Raw genomic sequence first — 18,780 nt, 5'->3', positions numbered from 1 at the left:
AAACTAAAGAACTTTACTTCATTATTTTAATAAATCTTTTTAATATAGTGAGATCTTCTTTTCTAACTTGCTACCTTTCCTTCCCCTTCTAAGATGCTACCTTAGAGTTCAACCATATAAAACTTCTTATATGCACTGCACAAAAAAATCATGATTGATAATCAATTACACTCTTTTTAATCCAGGAAGCTGAAGAAAGTGAAGGCTTAAGTTCTACTGATGAGGAGGAAGAATGGAAAAGTGACAAGAAGAGCAATAACAACAGTTCTAGGTAAAAAAAAAAATCCATTTTCTCACTTAAGTCTCCAGAATGTTTCAGACTTTGTTTTTGAATGTCTACACAAACATAGATAATGTCCAATATAAAATGGTAGGCGATTTGAAGAAACCCATTCTCTGGAAGTGCTTTGTTTTAGTTGACCTAAATCCTAAATAACCATCTGTTGCTGTTTTATCAAATCACTAGACAAACAGATATTAGCGAAATCATAACTGTTCTTTCAGAATTTGTATATATGACATCGTCAAAACTTGCCTATGCTTTAAGTGGCTTAACGCTCTGGGATTTTTACCCACAAAGAAGGAAGATGGTTAGTTAAGGGACCCAAAGGTATATGCAGAGGGAGAGCTAAGTAAAAAAACCTTGCCAATATTCACTGTTAACTCTTACTGCAATGATTGTTTTTAAAAAGTGAAGCAACATTAAATGCAAATATCTTCAGGCAATATAAAGTTAAAAAGTTTGAATTACCATGTGACTTCTGTGATCAGTCATAGAAATGTAGAGGTGAAAGGGACCTTAAGATGTCATGTCCAGCCCCCAGCACTGAGGTAGGACCTAGTAAACCTTGATCATCCCTGACAGGTGTTTGTCCAGTCTTGTTTCCAAAACTCCAGTGATAGGGGATTCAACAGTAACCTTTGGAAATCTATTCCAGAGTTTAATAACCCTACTAGTTAGAAAATGGTTCCTAAAATCTAACCTAAATCTCACTTGCTATAGATTAAGTCCATTACTTTATTCCTAATTTCACTGCTCATAGGGAATAGTTGATCAGTTCTCTGTATTAAAGCCATTAAATATTTAAAGACTGTCATTAGGTCCCACCACCGATCATCTTTTCTCAGAACTAAACATGGCCAGTTTTTTAAGCTTTTCCCATAACTCAGGTTTTCTAAATTTCTTATTTTTGTTGCTGTCCTCTGGATTCTCTTCAGTTTGTCCATATCTTTCCAAAAGTATGGCACCCCAAATTGCACACTGTAATCCATCTGAGGGCCTCACCAGTGCCAAACAGGAGTGGACAGATACCTCCTCTGTCTAGCACATATTCCCAGAATAGTAGCCTTTTTCACAACTACATCACGTGGAATCATACTCCTACTCAATTTGTAATTCACTATAGTCCCCAGACCCTTTTCAGAAGTACTGTTACCAAACCAGTTGTTCTCCATTTTGTAGCTTTGCATTTGAATTCATCCTTTCTAAGTGAAGTGCTTTGCACTTGCCTTAATTGAATTTAATCTTGCTGAATTCAAGCCTGTTCTCCAGTTTGTCCTAAGAAATATGGTAAATTGTTGCTCAAATCAGCAAATACCAAAGTTCAACAATCTGATACCATGCTTTCTCTGTACAGTTTATGAATGCAAGAATTTGTGATGATATATATTGTTTTAGTATGAGAGGCGGGGTTTTTATTTACTAATTTGTCTTCAGTATACATTTAAGAATCTGTGACTAGCTAGTCCTTTACATTTAATTTCATAGGCTTGTAAAGGAAAAAATTGGAGGATATTCCCAGTTGTAGGGACAGAGAAAGCACAGGCAACTTTTGATGTCGTATCTACAAATTCTGAAAGAACAGTTATGACTTGGCTGATATCTGTCTGGCTGACATGTTTCTGTGCCAGTGCAGAGAACTTAATGATCCCAAATTTTGCCAACATTAATTCTTTGAGTAGATGTGGATGTATATTCCAAGTAAGTGTGTGCATTTGCTGTGCATTGAAGCTAGAGACTTTTCCCAACAGTACCTGTAGAGAGTTGGCTCTTGTGCCTTGGCTGTATGAGTTGGCACTGCCTTGCCCCACCCTCCATTACCTCTCACCACGTGTCAGACATCTATCAAGGATGATCTAGATCGTGCTTGGTCCTGCCGTGAGGGCAGGGGACTAGACATGATGACTTTTTGAGGTCCCTTCCAGTTCTAGTATTCTATGATTCTATGTTGACGTTCTCTAGGCCTCTGTCCCTGGGAGAGTGGCTCTCCTCATTGAGGCAATCTTCAGTATTGCAGGTGGTCAGTTGGTTGGATAAGCACTATTTTGTGCCAGTGCAGAGATACAAAGGGTTTTATTCTCATCTGCCATGAATTTCCTGGTGGTCACAACAGTGTTGGACAGGGCTCTGCAGGGCAGATTCAGGTCCTCCTCCTAGAATAGAAACTCATTGCGATCTTTGCCCTACATATGACGGACACTTTGTCAGGGCAATGGCCTTGGAAAATTACTAAGGAGGGCTTCCTGGTTCCAGAATTTAGGGATTATGCTGGATGTCCAACAAGCTATTGAGGACTTGCAGTTCTTTGGAAGAATCTTGTGTCGTTCACCCTTTTCTTTGGAGACAGGCTGTCCTGTTTTAAAATGCCTGGGCTCCATAATGTTTGACCATTGTATCCTGGACACTGTCATTTCAGGTTAAATCATCCAGTTCATCTCCATGCCCACATCCCCTCTACTTCCCTCTTTAGGGATTGCTCCACAAGATCCTGCTGTTTGAGTAGGCCAGCTTTCTAGTAGTATAGGTAGTGATGGAGTAATTTCTGTAAAAATGCAATGTTTAGGATTTTACTTAAGTACAGTAAACTTCCATAATCCGGCACCTTTAGGACCCAGGGGGTGCCGGATTATCAAATATGCCGGACTATCAGAAGGGGGGGCTATGAGGGGTCTGGAGTGGGGTGGGAGGGGATGCCACTCCAGACCCCTCATAGCCCCCCCTTACGATAGTCTGGCTCTGCCCCAGGCGTCCCTGATTCAGCCGCTGCTGGTCAGTTTCAGCAGCAGCTGAATCAGGGATGCCTGCAATAGAGCAGCTGGGATGCTGCCGGGTTGGTCCCGCAGCGCTGAGGGGCGGCGCTACGGAACCAACCCAGCAGCACTCCAGCTGCTCTTGGGGACGCCTGGGACAGAGCAGCTGGAGTGCTGCCGGGTTAGTCCCGCAGCGCCAAAGGACGGCGCTGCGGGACCAACCCGGCAGGACCCCAGCTGCTCTGCCCCAGGGGTCCCCGATTCAGCCGCTGCTGAAACAGATCAGCGGCTGATTCCAGGAAGCCCCGGGCAGAGCTGCTCTGCCTGGGGCTTTCTGGAATCAGCCGCTGATCTGTTTCAGCAGCGGCTGACTTGGGGACCCCTGGGGCAGAACAGTTGGGGTCCTGCCGGGTTGGTCCCGCAGCGCTGAGGGGCGACGCTACGAGACCAACCCGGCAGCACCCCAGCTGCTCTGCTCCCGGCTTCCCCGATTCAGCTGCTGGTCAGTTTCAGCAGTAGCTGAATGAGGGAAGCCTGTCCGGCTGCCCCAGCACTTCCAGGTTCCTGATGGTGCCGGACCATCAGGAGTCCCGGAGCATTGGATGCCGGACTAATGGAGTTTTACTGTATTTTCTGATACTGAAATCCCAGGACAGGATGCGGCTTGTCCTTGATCTCTGTGAACTCAACAAATTAATCAAACACACAAAGTTCTGTGTGGTCGCTCTGTCAGCTATCCTCCTGGGTTTGCTTCAGAATGACTGGTTAATTGCTGTGGATTTTGAAGATTTCTATTTCCATGTGGTTATTCAGTTGTTACAGGAAGCATCTTCACTTTGTGATAGGAGACTGCCAATTTCAATACACAGTTGTCCTGTCTGGGCTCAATTCTGCCTCCCGGGTTTTCAGCAAATGCATGTTAGTGGTCCTAGCATACTTCAGTAGGAAGAGAATCCATAACTTCTCCTATCTTGATGACTGGTTGCTTGAACAGCAGCTTCAGAAAGGACATTTTCACCATGTTGACACCATGCTACGCTTAAGCGAACATTTGGATCTCTGTTAAACACCATGAAGTTGACTTCCACTCCCACTCAACAAGTAGACTTCATCAGCTTTCTTTTAGATTCAGCAAACCTATGGGTGTTCCTTCCGACCAGCAGCTTTCAGACAATTCCCCAGCTAGGCCTCAGTTTGCCGTCACAACTGTACAGAGTCTGTGTGTGCCTAAGTCTGCTGGACCACATGTCTACAAATAGTCCACCTTGCCAAGTTATCCCTTTGTTCTCTTCAGACATGGCTCAGGATGATTTATCTCCCTGCCCTGCATTCTCTAGATAGGATGGTTCATCTTCCTCTTGACAATGTGCAGCTCTTGCTCTGTTGGGAATCCCCTTGTAACATGTGCCAAAAGATCCTCTTTGCTCAGCCCTTTCTGACCCAAGTCAGTGGTTACTGATGAGTCCTTTCATGGCTGGGGAGTGCAACTAGACTTGCTGCAGTTGCAGGATTTGTGGTAGGAATAGGGGCATTAGTTCACACCAATGTGTTGGAGCTTTGCACCATTCACAGTGCGTGTTGTACCTTCCAGGACCAAATCACGCATTCACATATTCAAGGACAGTATCATCACAGTGTATTATTATGTGAACAGATAAGGGGGAACTCGGTCCAGATCATTCTGCCTAGAAGCAATCAGCGTTTGGCAGTTCTGTATCAGAGACATCACCCAGATACCTGCTCACTTACCAAGGATCCAGAATCATTTTGCCGATCAACTCAGCAGGGTTTTCTTCCCAACCACAAGTGGTTCCTAAATGCAGAAATCCTTTGGGATGTTTGCATTGTGGAGTGTCCCTACAATTGACCTCTTTGTGATGAAGAAAAACAAGTGTTGCCTATGCTGCTTTCAAAAGGGATTCAGCATGGGTTCCCTCTCTGATACTTTCCACTGCAGCTTGAAGTACACACTGCTGTCGTCTTCATCTCCTATTTCAGTCCTTCCAAAAGTCATCACCAAGCTGAAAGACAAGATCCTCATTGCTTTGGTCTAATTGAGGCAGCATTGGTATCAGATCTCCTCACTCTGTCATTTCAGCCTCCTGGGTTGCTTGCTTTTTTTCCTAGCCTCCTCACATAGGACCACAAATGTATCCTGCATTCAGTGATCAGCTCCTTACGCCTTATGGCATGGCTGAATGAAGAGGAAGGATGTCATTTGGACGCCATCCAGCAGGACCAATAGTAGGAAGCTTTCTACTAGAACACCATAATTGGCAAAGTGGAAGAGGCTTTCTTTGTCATCCTTGGCCCCAGGGACCCATCCAGCAGAAGCTTCCATCTTTGAGTACCTGTTACACTTCCAGGGATTGGGCTTAGCAACTGAGACTGCACTTAGCAGCAATAACAGTGTTTCATCCACTTATCCAAAGGAAATTGGGTTTCTCCTGTGCCATGGCGACAGGATCTCTAAAAGGGCTCCTCGGCCTTTATGGGACCTGAATACAGTTTGGAGGCCTCATTAGAACCAGATATAGAAATGTAGCCGTGTTAGTCTGGTGTAGCTGAAACAAAATACAGGACTATGTAGTACTTTAAAGACTAACAAGATGGTTTATTAGATAATGATAAAAAAAAATTTTTTTTTTTTTGGATCTGAGGAAGTGGGTCTGGCCCACGAAAGCTCATCATCTAATAAACCATCTTGTTAGTCTTTAAAGTGCTGCATAGTCCTGTATTTTGTTTAATTAGAACCACTAATTCAAGCCCCTGCTTCCTGTCTGAAGCCTGTTCTGTGTCAGAAAACTGCATTCTCAATAGCCATTATCTCTTTCGGGGGGGCATGTTAGTTGCAGGCCCTGATGGCTGCGCCTTCTTACATACAGTTCTTCAGGGACAAGGTTTTGCTTCAACAGCACCTGCAGTTTGTATCCAAGTTGATCTGTTTCATTTAAACCAAGTGATGTAACTTCTTGTATTTTTCCTTAAGTTGCATTCTTCCACAGAGGAGCGACACCTCCATAACTCTTGATGTTAGATGCTAAGCCGTCCATCTGAAACTGTTCAGTTCTGTCCAGGATTTCTCTCGTGTTCGTATCACATATGCATCGCATGAAAGGATAAGCTTTCTAACAGACCATTGTTAGATGAGTGTCTTGCATGAAAACAGCATATGAGAGAGCATAGGCTACATCACCAAATTCAGTATACAGCTTCCTCAAAGTTGACATAACAAATGTTGAAAGGGACTGAACCAAGATGAGTCAGAAACATATGATGAACCTGGAATAGGATTGCTTCTCAATAATAAACCTTACAAAAAAAGATAAAATGGAGAAATTTGGAGTAGTGCTCTGTTTTGGCAACACTAAATCAATGTTTAAAGTTTGAAAACCAGAAAACAATATTATTGGAAACTAAATTGATTATAGCCCTTTTTTGTTAAAACACAGCAAAGAAGAGTTTGTGTGAACGAAGAAAAAATAAACATAATGGAATTCCCATTTAAAATTTGTTACTAAAATTAACTTTAGAAAAATAACATTCTTTTAAAAAAATACCATCATTTCTATAAAGCATGTACATTCCTCTCCCCCCACCCCCCCAAAAAAAGGCCTTGAGCAACAGCTCGTAAATCTCTGGTGGTTTATATATATATATTAGTATGCCATAGTCTGATTCTCAAACTTTGTTAAATCAACCGTGTTTTTAAAGGGGTTTCATCCTCCATGATGTCCTTGCTGAGTTACGGCTGTTTTTGTTGGAAACCTGTCTTAACAAGAAGTTAGACTGTCTTTTAGAAAAGGAAAGTGTTTTGTTTTTAAAACCCTCAATGAAATAAGAGATGTCTGAAAGGAAATGCCTTCTTTTGCCTGTGAGTAGGCAGGATGTTCCTATTAGTTGGAATCCTGCTTCTGAAATACCATGAAGGAACACAGGAAATGTTGTGCAGAATTCAGCAAGGACAAAAAAGTCATAATTGCATGCTAGTGACTGAAAAATTAGTGTAGTCAGTTAAAATGTTAGCTAGAGTAAAGAAATTAGAAGTTCTTTTGAAAGGAATTGCAGCAATTAAATCTTCCTCTAGTGTTAGATTGCTATATTCATTTAACGGTATTCATGTAATTAGTTGTCAGCTGTTTGAATATCTAAATTCTGTTATTTTTTCCATGATTAGTGACTCTTCAAGTAGATATTCTGACTGGATAGCTGATGCAGGGATAAATCTCCAGCCTCCTGTACGAACATCTCGACGCAAAGCTATCCGATATTGTAGCACTTCAGAAGATGAAATATCAGCAGAGAAATCTTCTCCTCCAAAGAGGAGGAGGAGGAGAAGGAAAAAACCCAAACCAAAAAAGCAGGAAGAGGTGGTATTACAGTTAATTCTTTATATTCACTTAATTTTTTCATAGATAACTCTTTTTGCATTTTAAATCTCTTGTTCCTTGAAGTTTGTGGTTTGTATTCGTTACCTCAATATTAGGCAGAGGTATTTGTGATGTTACTAAAAGTGTTTGTAAAACTTAAAGTTAATCTTGGGCCCTTTCCCCTTTTTCAAAAATTTCCTTCTCCCAGCAACATTACATTGTGTAACTTTTATGTACTTTATTTTACAAGAAGTTACTTACATCAGTTAACAAGTAACATAGGCGGTCCCGAACAAGTGGGTTTTTTTCTTAACCTTTACCACTTTTTTACAGCAGCTTTGAATGCAAAAGCCTTTTTTACAGGTTTATTTGTTTAGATTTTAAAGTACTTGTGGTGACTTTTTGAATTTTAAAACAGATACAAAAATATCTAAAACAAATTAAACTGACATTTAATTTCGGCAAGACAAACCTTTCTGTATCCAGCTGGTCCACTCATAAGTCAGATGTCCCTGTTCCTCAGTGCCCATTTGAAAAGTCAGATGTCTAGAAGGCCAGCAAATCTAGATTTGGTAACTTGGTTCTTCTACAAAATGTCTTTATTTTAAATTGATTGGATTTCAACTCTGGCATCTCCACTGATTACAGTTGTGTTAGTATTATGTTATAAAACAGTTATTTTCCCCAGTAACCAGTTTACTAACTATTTAAAGCTTTATTATTTAAAACCCTCATTTTAAACTGTCTGGAAACTCATTCGCATCCAATAATGGCAGATAGCATATTGCATCAGTTCTTATCTGTGCTATTTAATAGACAAGTAGTTGCATTCTGCACCAGCTTCACTTTCTGAATCTTTTCAAGCTATGCCTCACATAGAATGTGCTGGAGCAGCAGGCTTATACTAGCCAGGGCAAATTTTGCATACAAAATGAAATCACATTTCTCCTAGTTAAACATGAGATGGGTTGTTTATGGATGGGAAAATAATTGGCTAGAACCTCAGCCCTATTACTTAATGGTTGGACATCATTAATTTAAATAACCTAAGTCTTTCAAACAGCACAGGTATTAAATGGTTAGTCCTGGGAGAATTCTGCAATTATACTGTGGTTTCAAATGTAACTGTTTCAGAATTCCCCCAGGATTAAATGGTGTATAGGCCTTGTGCTGGCTGTCTGCACAGTGGGGAATTTTATTCTCAGTGCCTTGGTAAATTTTAAATGTGTAGAAAATAGCATTCTGTAATAATATGGAGAACTAGAATCTTTAAATGCTTCAAGTAATTCTGCAACTCTCTTGCAGCCAGGGGAGTGGTGATAAAACATAGTGCTTTTCAAATGCATGTCAGCATACAGTACGAAATGTGTGATGGTCTGTATTTGTCTATTATTCTCAAATAATTATTTTGATTACATAATCACCTTTGATTCTGAGTGTTACTCTTGAAGTAGCAGATGTATAATCATTTGGAATTCCTTTGCTTTAAACAACACTTTGTACACATTTAAATAGTCTGTTTAATAAACTGGCACACATACCTCAATCAATATGTAATTTCCAGTTAGAGAACATTGGAACAGCAGTTTCAAAAATTAGACAAGTCTTTTGACAGTCACATTAAGAACTACTGTGAAGCTCTGAGAGAACTACAAGATTATGGGAGCAGAATACTTTATAGTTGACATACATATTGACAACAATGGAAGAACTGCAAATATTGACAACAATGGAAGAACTGCAGATATAAGAAGAACCCGAATACCAAAACTTGAGTACAAAAATGTGGTCTTCAGGAGATTTTTGGTGTAAAGATCTTTAATAGAGCTTAATGATATAATTTCATGGTATTAACTTGTGTAAACTTCTGAAGAAATTCTTGGATAACCAGTTTTCATGACATTGTATGAAGCATATAATTTCTAACATATAACTATCCTGTTTGTTAGACTGTGCAGACTAGTACTCCCACACAGTCAGTAAACCAAGACGTGTTATATGACTACCATCCTCCTGTTTGGATAACTGACACAGCACTTCGAAAATCTCCTTTTGTTCCTCAAATGGGTGATGAGGTGAGAGCTTTTATCAAAAAGTGCTATAAAATTTTATCTTATCTAAAAGTTAACATAGGAACTGGCTCTAAATATACAAAAATATGTACCGTATTTTCTTAAGTATATAATTGTTGAGTGGATTTTTATTTTACAGGTAATATATTTTCGACAAGGTCATGAAGCTTATATTGAAGCAGTCCGAAAAAATAATATTTATGAACTAAACCCCCACAAGGAGCCATGGAGAAAAATGGTCCTTAGGGTAAGAGTATACTGAAGTTGTTACATGTTTCAGTACTGATAATGTCTAACTAACAGTTTATATTAGCATTATAGATTATTTGTATAAATATAACTAGTGAGGACTTTTGTGTAACTTTCCATTAATGTTTTCCTGTGGTAAAGGAGGAAGAAAGATTTCTTCAGTTATCTAAGAAACCTTCAATACTTCCCATGGGAAGCCTAGACTTCACTACAATTAAAATATAAATCTTGTTTAATAAAAGGGTACAGACTTTCTAAAAGAATTTGGTTGTCTCCCAGTAAAACCTCATGTACAGTATTTTACAATATATTTGCTTTTTGAGTGCTAAAACTGTTCAGATATTGTGTAATGAAGCTAAACTAGAGATTTAGTATAAGGCGGAAGCTTAATGGAATGTATTGTTTTCATTTTTTTTATTCGCTACAGGATCAAGAATTGGTAAAAATTGTTGGGATACGATACGAAGTCGGTCCTCCTACGTTGTGTTGCCTGAAGCTTGCCTTCATAGACCATGCCACTGGAAAAATTTCAGACAAATCATTTTCTCTGAAGTATGTTTCTTTACTGAATGAATATGCTAGATAACATAATTCTTTGAAAGCTACTCTTTTTTCCCATCTAAGCAACAGCATAACATAGTATGGCACTCAAATGAAAGCTAATTTTATTTTTTAATCTAGATACCATGATATGCCAGATGTCATTGACTTTCTTGTATTGCGTCAGTTTTATGATGAAGCACGACAAAGGAATTGGCAGTCTTGTAAGTCTTCACTTTCTAAATGTCTGGCAATATAGTTTGAGTACAAACATTTTCCATAGTAGTTAGCTTCTGAGACTGGTATGTATAATTTGTTGTGTTGACATTGATTTAAAAGGCTCTGTGCAGCTTGAGTACATTGTTACACTTACGGTCAATTGAGATCCTTTTGCAAACAGTTTCTAGAGATTTGAACATCTGATTACTCAAGTTATCCATTGATGGAGCTAGTGGGGCATCAATGCAGTTGATTAACTGATCAGCAAAATCTTACAGGTTAATGCTATAGACTACAACCGGTCCCCGAGTTGTGAACGGTCGACTTACAACCTTTCGCAGTTACGACCAAAGCTGTCATAAATGGCGAACCCTGAGTTATGAACGCGATCCACGCTTACGAACGGAGCGGTCGCATGTAACTCTATGGGGTCTGACTTACCAACAAACTGAGTTACGACCAATTGCTTGGTCTGTAACTGGTTCGTAAGTTGGGAAGAGGCTGTACACTCATTTTCCTCCCTCATCCCCTGCCAGTAAATTTTTTAGCAGGCTGACCTGAACAGCCTGGCTCAGTGCTGACGTGCAACAGGTCTGGAACCTACCCCTACTGAATCTCTGCATTTAAAATATGTTAGGAGCCCGGTGGGCGGACAGCCGGCTCCTTTCCAGCTCGTGCTGAGTCTGGGAGCTCAGACGGGCTGCTGCCACCCTATGCTGCTGCCCCTTTATCAGAGGCAGCAGCACAGGGCTACAAGCAGTTGGTCTGCAAGGGGAGCTGGTTTTTAAACTGGCTCCCCTTGTGTACAAGCTCTTGTCTGGTACCCCGCGCTGCTGCCTCTGATAGTGGCAGAAGCGCGGAGTGGCAGGGGGCTCCTCGGGAGTGGGGCCCGAGTGCACTGGCTGCCGGCTCTGCCCCGGGGACTATAAAATAGTCAACTAACCAATAAGAATTAAGGAGGTTGCTCAACTATTCAATTAATCAATATTTAACATCCCTAGATGGAGAGACCTGGACTAGGAAATGGAGTTCATTGCCTCTTAGTAAGCTAGAGCCAGGGTCTGGCCTTCAATTCACTCTTTTAAAGCTTATCTGTTTTGTTTTGTTTTTCCAGGCCTTTGTCTCATTGTGGTTGAAGTCATACAAGTATTTATATATTGTATTTAGCACCTTTAGCAATGCATGTGTTTTACAGTGGAACATAAATTGACACATTATTTGTATGTTAGTGAATGTTTGGATTTTAGTACTTTCTGTGAATAATGTACATTACTTTGTGTAGTAGGTTCTTTTTCTTTTATCTAATGCCTTTTTCTAAGTAGATAGTTATAATTTTAAACCAAAATGCAATATTGGAGGTCAGACTAGATCATCAGGATGGTCCCTTCTGACCTTTAAAGTCTATGAGTCTGAGTCAGTTCATTAGTTTTTTCCACAGTAATTCCATCCTCACAAAAAAATGGTTTAAAAACTTTTGTTTACCAGAATATCTATCAGAAATAGTTCTTTCTCTTACAGCTGATAGATTCCGATCCATTATTGATGATGCTTGGTGGTTTGGAACAGTTTTGGGTCAAGAGCCATATCAGCCACAGTATCCAGATAGTCACTTTCAGTGTTACAGTGTTAAGTAAGTACAGAGAGTTTTTAAATGTTTATTTACATAGTGTATATCATGGTTTGTGTAGGTGGACAGTGCGTGTAATAGTGCACAAAATGTTCAAAATATGTTATTGGTTGAAAATATAAAGCACCATTAGCAAACCATATCTTAAGCACTGTGTGAACGTTGCCAAAAAGCAGTAACTTTTTCATGAATAATAACTTGCTTAACACAAATTGTATTCTGTATTTTCTATGACTTGCGTATTATGAGTTATTGAATCTTCATGGACCAATCAACAGAGATCTTCTAAAAAGAAAGTCAAAACCATAGAGCTTCAGTAATGCCAACACACACAATGGAAATTAATTATTTTATATTTTAATACTAAAATATTTACCTGCCGTTGCTTGGGTCCTTCAACTAATTTAGGTTTTTTTGGAAAATAAAATGAAAATGTACGTGCATCATTTAAATTATTGTTGGGGATAAGGGATTCAGTGTGCAGGTTGCACCAGGGAAAGAGGACTACCCCAACAGGCACAGCCAGGAAAAGGATGCATTCCCTCAGCTGGGGCAGTTGTAGGTTCGCCTACCCCCTGAACTCCCTAGCCAGAATGTTGCAAAAAGCTAGCAACCTCCCCCCATAAGACTTGGGGAGGTAGAAGCTTCAGTCCCCACCCTCTTGCCTTCCCTAAAGGGAGCCTGTGAAGTGGAAGGCTTGGGGCTGGAGCTGTCTTGGATTCATAATTGGTATGCGGGGCACACCTCCCTGCCAGCCCCTTTCACACTTAGTGATTGTCTCCTCTCTGTGTGGTTTTATGAGAAGCAATCCCATTCTGGGCACCTCCTGATTTCCTGGCAGAACCGTTTGGTAAACCTCCTTTGGTTTACATTATGACAACAGGAAACTGCATACCCAATTTGTTGGTTCTAGCTCTTACTATTTAGGAGTTCTTGAACAGACCGACCAAACTCTCTCAAATATATTGTAGATTGGTGGGTTTGTACTGGGGCATGGAAATGCTTAATTTCTGTATTCTGTACAGGTCTCGCTGGCTTTACATTAAGAATGTCACTGTTTAAATTATAATCAACAAATGGTCTGGTAGCACTTTATAGACTAATAAGCATGAGCTTATTAGTTTCCGTTACGGCTACACAATGGCTTCTTGGGGACAGAGGCTGCAGCCCCTGCCAGCCCTGCTCCCAGGAGGCCAGCTGTCACCCCAGTCTGTAGTATAAAAGTAAGAGATCCTGCAGAGCCCGCAGTATGTGTAATAGTCAGGATTTTTAGCAGTTACCTGGTTACCTTTATAAATGATTTTTTACATCCCTACATTACATGTACATGTCAATATTGGATCCAGAACAAAATTGACTAAGATATGTTCATACATTTTTAAAGTTAGTTTTAAAATCTAAAATGGTATGCAGCGTGCAAAGCCACTGAGTGTCAGATACAGAAATAAAATATTTTTGGAAACCAAGCACATTTAACTTGAATTATTTATTCCCTTATAATTTAAAATCCAAAATATGTTTGTTTGTCACGTGTTAGTCAGCCTCCTGTATCATTGCAATAGTTTATGTTCTTGGGAAAGACAAGCGCAAGGAGCTGCTTTTCGGTCTCTTACTCGGTATGACAGACTCGCTGCTCTGCCCTAACCTGGGAGCTGCTGCGGTTGCTGAGGGAGAAGTGCACTTCCCCCAGCCAGGCAGTTCTGTGCTCAAGTCTTGAGACCCTGGCTGGGTGGGGCTCATTAAGCAGTTGCAGGGCCGTGCCTCCACACAGCTTAGAGAGAACATTATCCACAAGCACAAGTTCCGAACTTCTCCTCCATCCCACCTCTGCCTCTGATACAGAGGCAGCAGCACGGGGGAGAGGTGTATAGATGGCTCCCCACTCACACTGGGCGCCTACGTGTAACTGAGAAGGTTAACCAATGAACCAAGGCTCATCGATTAACTGTGTACACCAGGGGTGGGCAATAATTTTAAAGAGGGGCCACTTCACAAATTTTTGAAGTGGCCTCTGACCACCATGGAAGGGGTAAGGCGGGAACACTTCTGTGCTCTCCTGCCCACAAACCCTGATTGGCCTGGGGGGTGGGGGAGTGTGTGCAATTTTTGTGCTCTGTCCTTTTGCCTGAGAGACTTACCAGCTGTTCTGAACAGCTGGCTGTTCCCTCTAGGCGCCTGCACCCCTGGCAGTGGAAAGAGACTTTGCACACTCCTCTCGCCCCCAGGTCAATCCAAGGCCTGGGGGTAGGGGAGCGCACGAAGTGTCTCTCTCCCTGATCTAAGGGGTGTGTGGCGTTTAGACTGAACCGCCTGCTGTTCAGAGGGAGGTACACTCTTAAGTCCCTGGTTGGGGAGGAGAATTCAAGCGCTCCCCTGTTCCCATGCCCTGATTGTTCTGGGGATGAGGGAGCAGCAGGGGACTCACGGGACGGATCAATCCATTTGGTGGGCCACATGGGGGCTCTCTTGCTCACCCTTGGTTTACACTTTCACATCCCTCATCCATACTAGGGGTTCTAAACCAGTATAAGATGCTGCCTCAGTCTGTAGATACCTTAAAATAATTGAGAAGTGTATATTGCCTTGCTCTGCTGTAGACGTGTCAGTTACAACACCCAATTATGGTAATTTAAATGTCAATATTTATCTATTTCACTGCTAATCAAGGCATAAAATAGATATAGATATATATAATCTTCAGGAATTTAAATAAATCTCTCATGGTTATCAAAGTAAATATATTAGATATGAACCACTCTATTGCTTCCTTCTCCCTCCTTGACTCCAATCCTATCACTTTATTTCTCCCCCCCCCTTTACTTTGTGCCTACTAGTATATACCCCAGCAAACATCCCATTTCTTCTTCCAAATTCACTTTCTTAAAATAATCCTTTTCCATTGACAGGAATATTTGCATTGGCCTTCTCATACACTAGTGCCTTAATCTTGTTTGTCTTGTCTTATTTAGACTGTAAACTTTGTAGCAACGTAGAGATGATCTATTTTGTAAAGTGCTGTGTGAATGTATGGTGCTGTATAAATGTTGTAAAAGTAGCTAAGCTGATCATTATTCTCTTCACTGAATCAGAATTTTAAATTTTTAGTAAAGCTCTTGCAAATTTTCCTTCAAACTGTGTCCAGTATTTGAGTGCTCACATTTATTTACTTTAAATACCTTATGAAACTTTCTGACTTAAGCTTCAAACTAAGTGTTTTTGTCTTTTTGTTATGTTCTTGGTCTGTAACTTAGACACATTTTCCTTTTTCTTTGTATTTCCATTAATATAATAGGACATCAGTTAAGCATTGCCTAGAGAGTAAAAGTGCTGTTTTAATTTAAAGCTTTTAAAACAAGCTACATTTGCAGTAACATTGACTCCAAGAGAGCTTGATTTACTCCCTCCTTCCTGTACCTTGGTACTTCAGATTTCATTGTTGAAAATAAAAGGAAAAATACCTTACATTTGTTTTATTTACATTTGTTAATTTGCTTCTTGTTTAAACAGATGGGATAATGGTGAAATTGAAAAACTCAGTCCATGGGACATGGAACCAATTTCTGATAATGGTATGTGAAAATGAATTAAAAACCTTTAATCCCCGTGTCTGTCTCTAAAATAATTTTTGTGCAAGTGATAATGCTAGTCTCGATATTTTCTTATATGGCTCCTGTTACCATAACACCTGATCATAGCTTACTTTTATTATTGTAAGACACTACCATTTTTCATACTTCTTAAGGGTAGAACTGATATAATGGCATAGGTATTCTGTTATAGTTAAGGATCTGATAATTTCCATTAAAAGTGGCTTTGAGAGAAGGAAAATGGAAGGAGGAAATTTTGTTTTCATTGTAAAATTTTTTAATCTGGATATCAGTCTAAAATTAGCATATGTCTTTTCCCTAATATCTCCCCCCCCCCCCCCCCCCCCAGTAGCCTTCAAAATCACTGCTGAAGAAGGGAAGTCACTGAAGTATGTAGATCACAAACTGTATATATTCTATTTTAAAAACAAATGGGGAGGAAGAGCAATGGGAATCCTCTGGCTGTCACTTTTCTGCAAAGGAGCCTTTGTAACTTTTGTTGTAATTCATAGATTCCATAGCCAGAAAGGACCATTGTGATAATCTAGTTTGAACTCCTCCATAACATAGGCCATAAAAATTCCTCCCAATAGTTCCCAGAGTGTATCTTTTAGAAGAAACATGCAGGCTTGATTTTACAATCATCAGCTATAGAGAATCCACCACAACCCATGGTAAATTGTTCTGTTGCTTAATTGCTCTGAAATCAGAGCCCTGATTTCTTTCTACTTTCTTTATAGGAGTGTTCAAATAATTAAGGTTGACATTTAAAAAATTCTCAGGTTTTTGGCTTATGATAAGATTCCTGCATTAATGATAACCATGTGACTCAGGCTGATACGTGCCTAATATATATGTACCTAACATAGTGAATGCCAGTGAAAATGGGGTAGGGATAGAAGCTAAAATAGTAAAAGAAAACTTAAAAATTATTTAGACAAGTTAGATGACTTTTGGTTACCAGGAATTGATTAAATGTATCCTCAAATACTCAAGGCTGAAGAGATATCTATGCCATTAGTAGTTATCTTTGAAAAGTCAGGGAATATGGGAGAGATTCCAGAAGACTGGAAAAGGGCAATATAGCGCTCATCTATAAAAAAGGAAATAAGGACAACTCAGGGAAGTACAGACCAGTTTGCTTATAACAGGAGAGATAATGGAGCATATGATTAAGGAATCAATTTGCAAACATCTAGAAGATAAAGCGATAAGTAACAGTCAGCATGGATTTGTAAAGAACAGATCATGACAGGCCAGCCTGATAGGATAACCAGTCTTGTGGTTAAGGGGGAAGTAGAAGATGTGGTAAATGTAGACTTGAGTAAAGCATTTGATAGAATCTCCCATGACCGACCTTCTCATTAATAAACTAGGGAAATACAACATAGGTGGAGCTACTGTAAGGTAGGTGCATAACTGGTTGGATAACCATTCCCAGAGAGTAGTTATTGGTTTTTTACCATCATGCTGGAAGGACATAATGCATGGGGTTTATCAGAGGGTTAATTCTTGGTCTGATTTTGTTTAGTATCTTCAGTGATTTAGAAAATGGCATCAAGAATACTCATTAAGTTTGCAGATCATACCAAGATGGGAGGAGTTACAAATGCTTTGGAGGATAGGATTATAATTCAGAATGATCTAGACAAACGGGGAAATGGTCTGAGCTAAATAGAATGAAATTCAGCAAGGACAAATTCAAGGTATTCCACTTAGGAAGGAATTAGCTCCTTGAAGTTTTCCTATTCCTATATAGTATAGTTATGGATATTCTCAGCAGCCATTTGGCTGACTAATCCTTTTTCAAAGTTGTCTAAACTCATGACCTGAGCGATATCTTGGGATAAGTTCCACATGTTAGCTCTGTAATAGGGGGTGCTTAATTTGCCTTCTATACCATTCATTGTTTTATACACTCTTCTGTAAACTAAGCAGTCTATAGGTTTTCAAAAGCTATTCTGTGGTTAATTTTTCCATGCTTCTAATTTGTTACGACAGTAGGCTAATTTGTCCACAACTCTTCTTTTTTGCAGCACAGCTTCTATCCTCATTCATGCATCATTAATGGATTTATCCTCCACCAATGGTATTCAGAGGTAGATAATTTTTTCTGGAGGTTCTAGAACTGAACACCTTGCTCCAGATCAGGACAATAGATTTTTGTCTTTGGCAGCAGAACAAGTTGGTGGTTCAGTTTCTTCCATTTGTAACTTCATATAATCTGTCTTCCTTATCCTCTCCTGGATTGGATAGACAGCATTACAATTTCAGTCACCTGGATCTGCCATTGGGGTGCATCCCTGCAGGCAATAACAGAAGTGTGCTATAAACAAGGGGCTAAATCTAAATGGTGATTCTCATGAGACAACCATTCTGCAGAATCTGTATATGCCCTGCTTGTTCACAGTATTCGGTGTCTTCAGATGGTCATGGTATGTCTTAGATTGCATGTTGCTCGTGTGTCTGTTCAAATAGTAATCAAGGCCTTGTTTAGGGCAGCAGATCAGTTCATGATAAGCCAGCTGTGGGAAAGAGTTCTGGTGGATCAATTCTAAATCAAGAACATTTTGGACTCAGTATTAAGAACTTGTTCATCTAGGAATCAAGACCAGTTTGGTGGTAATCATTAGTACCCATTTATGGCTTGGATTGCTGATGTCATGTGTCAGTCTTTTCCTTTGAGTGTAATCTCTTAAAATACGAGAAGTCCTGTGGCACCTTATAGACTAACAGATTTATAGACTAACAAGCATTCGTGGGCAAAGGCCCACTTCGTCAGATACATGTAGTGGAAATTCCAAAGGCAGGTATAAATATACAAGCATATGAAAAAAGTACCAATCAAAAGTAAGGCTAGAGATAACGAGGTAAATTCAGTCAGGGAGAATGAGGCCCACTACTTCTAGCAGCTAATGTGGAGAGGAGAAACTACTTTTGTAGTTGGCTAGCCATTCACAGTCTTTGTTTAATCCTGAACTGGTAGTGTCAAATTTGCAAATGAATTGTAGCTCTGCAGTTTCTCTTTGAAGTCTGTGTGTGGTGGTGGTGTTTGTTTTTTTTTGGCAGGATGGCTTCTTTTAAAT

The 18,780-nt window shown here is 40.0% G+C and overlaps 1 protein-coding gene across 3 annotated transcripts in view; it reads left to right on the top strand.

The window, feature by feature from the left end:
* Positions 1-18,780, top strand: part of BRWD1 (bromodomain and WD repeat domain containing 1) — a 134,783-nt gene that overhangs the window by 51,495 nt on the left and 64,508 nt on the right. For all 3 annotated transcript variants that reach the window (XR_012898106.2, XR_012898105.2, XM_075911992.2), the window contains exons 22-29: positions 186-271; positions 7,208-7,400; positions 9,350-9,475; positions 9,612-9,719; positions 10,149-10,273; positions 10,403-10,485; positions 11,999-12,110; positions 15,615-15,676. Coding sequence is in view for 1 of the 3 variants with exons in the window: in XM_075911992.2 (XP_075768107.1) it covers positions 186-271; positions 7,208-7,400; positions 9,350-9,475; positions 9,612-9,719; positions 10,149-10,273; positions 10,403-10,485; positions 11,999-12,110; positions 15,615-15,676 (895 nt within the window). In the remaining 2 variants the exon portion in view is untranslated. The remainder of the gene's footprint in view (positions 1-185; positions 272-7,207; positions 7,401-9,349; positions 9,476-9,611; positions 9,720-10,148; positions 10,274-10,402; positions 10,486-11,998; positions 12,111-15,614; positions 15,677-18,780) is intronic.

The sequence above is a fragment of the Pelodiscus sinensis genome, chromosome 1 (genome assembly GCF_052426305.1).
Source record: "Pelodiscus sinensis isolate ZL-2025 chromosome 1, ASM5242630v1, whole genome shotgun sequence".
Taxonomy (NCBI): Eukaryota; Metazoa; Chordata; order Testudines; family Trionychidae; genus Pelodiscus; species Pelodiscus sinensis.
The sequence above is the reverse complement of the archived record's forward strand: the minus strand, read 5'-3'. Positions and strand labels throughout refer to the sequence as shown.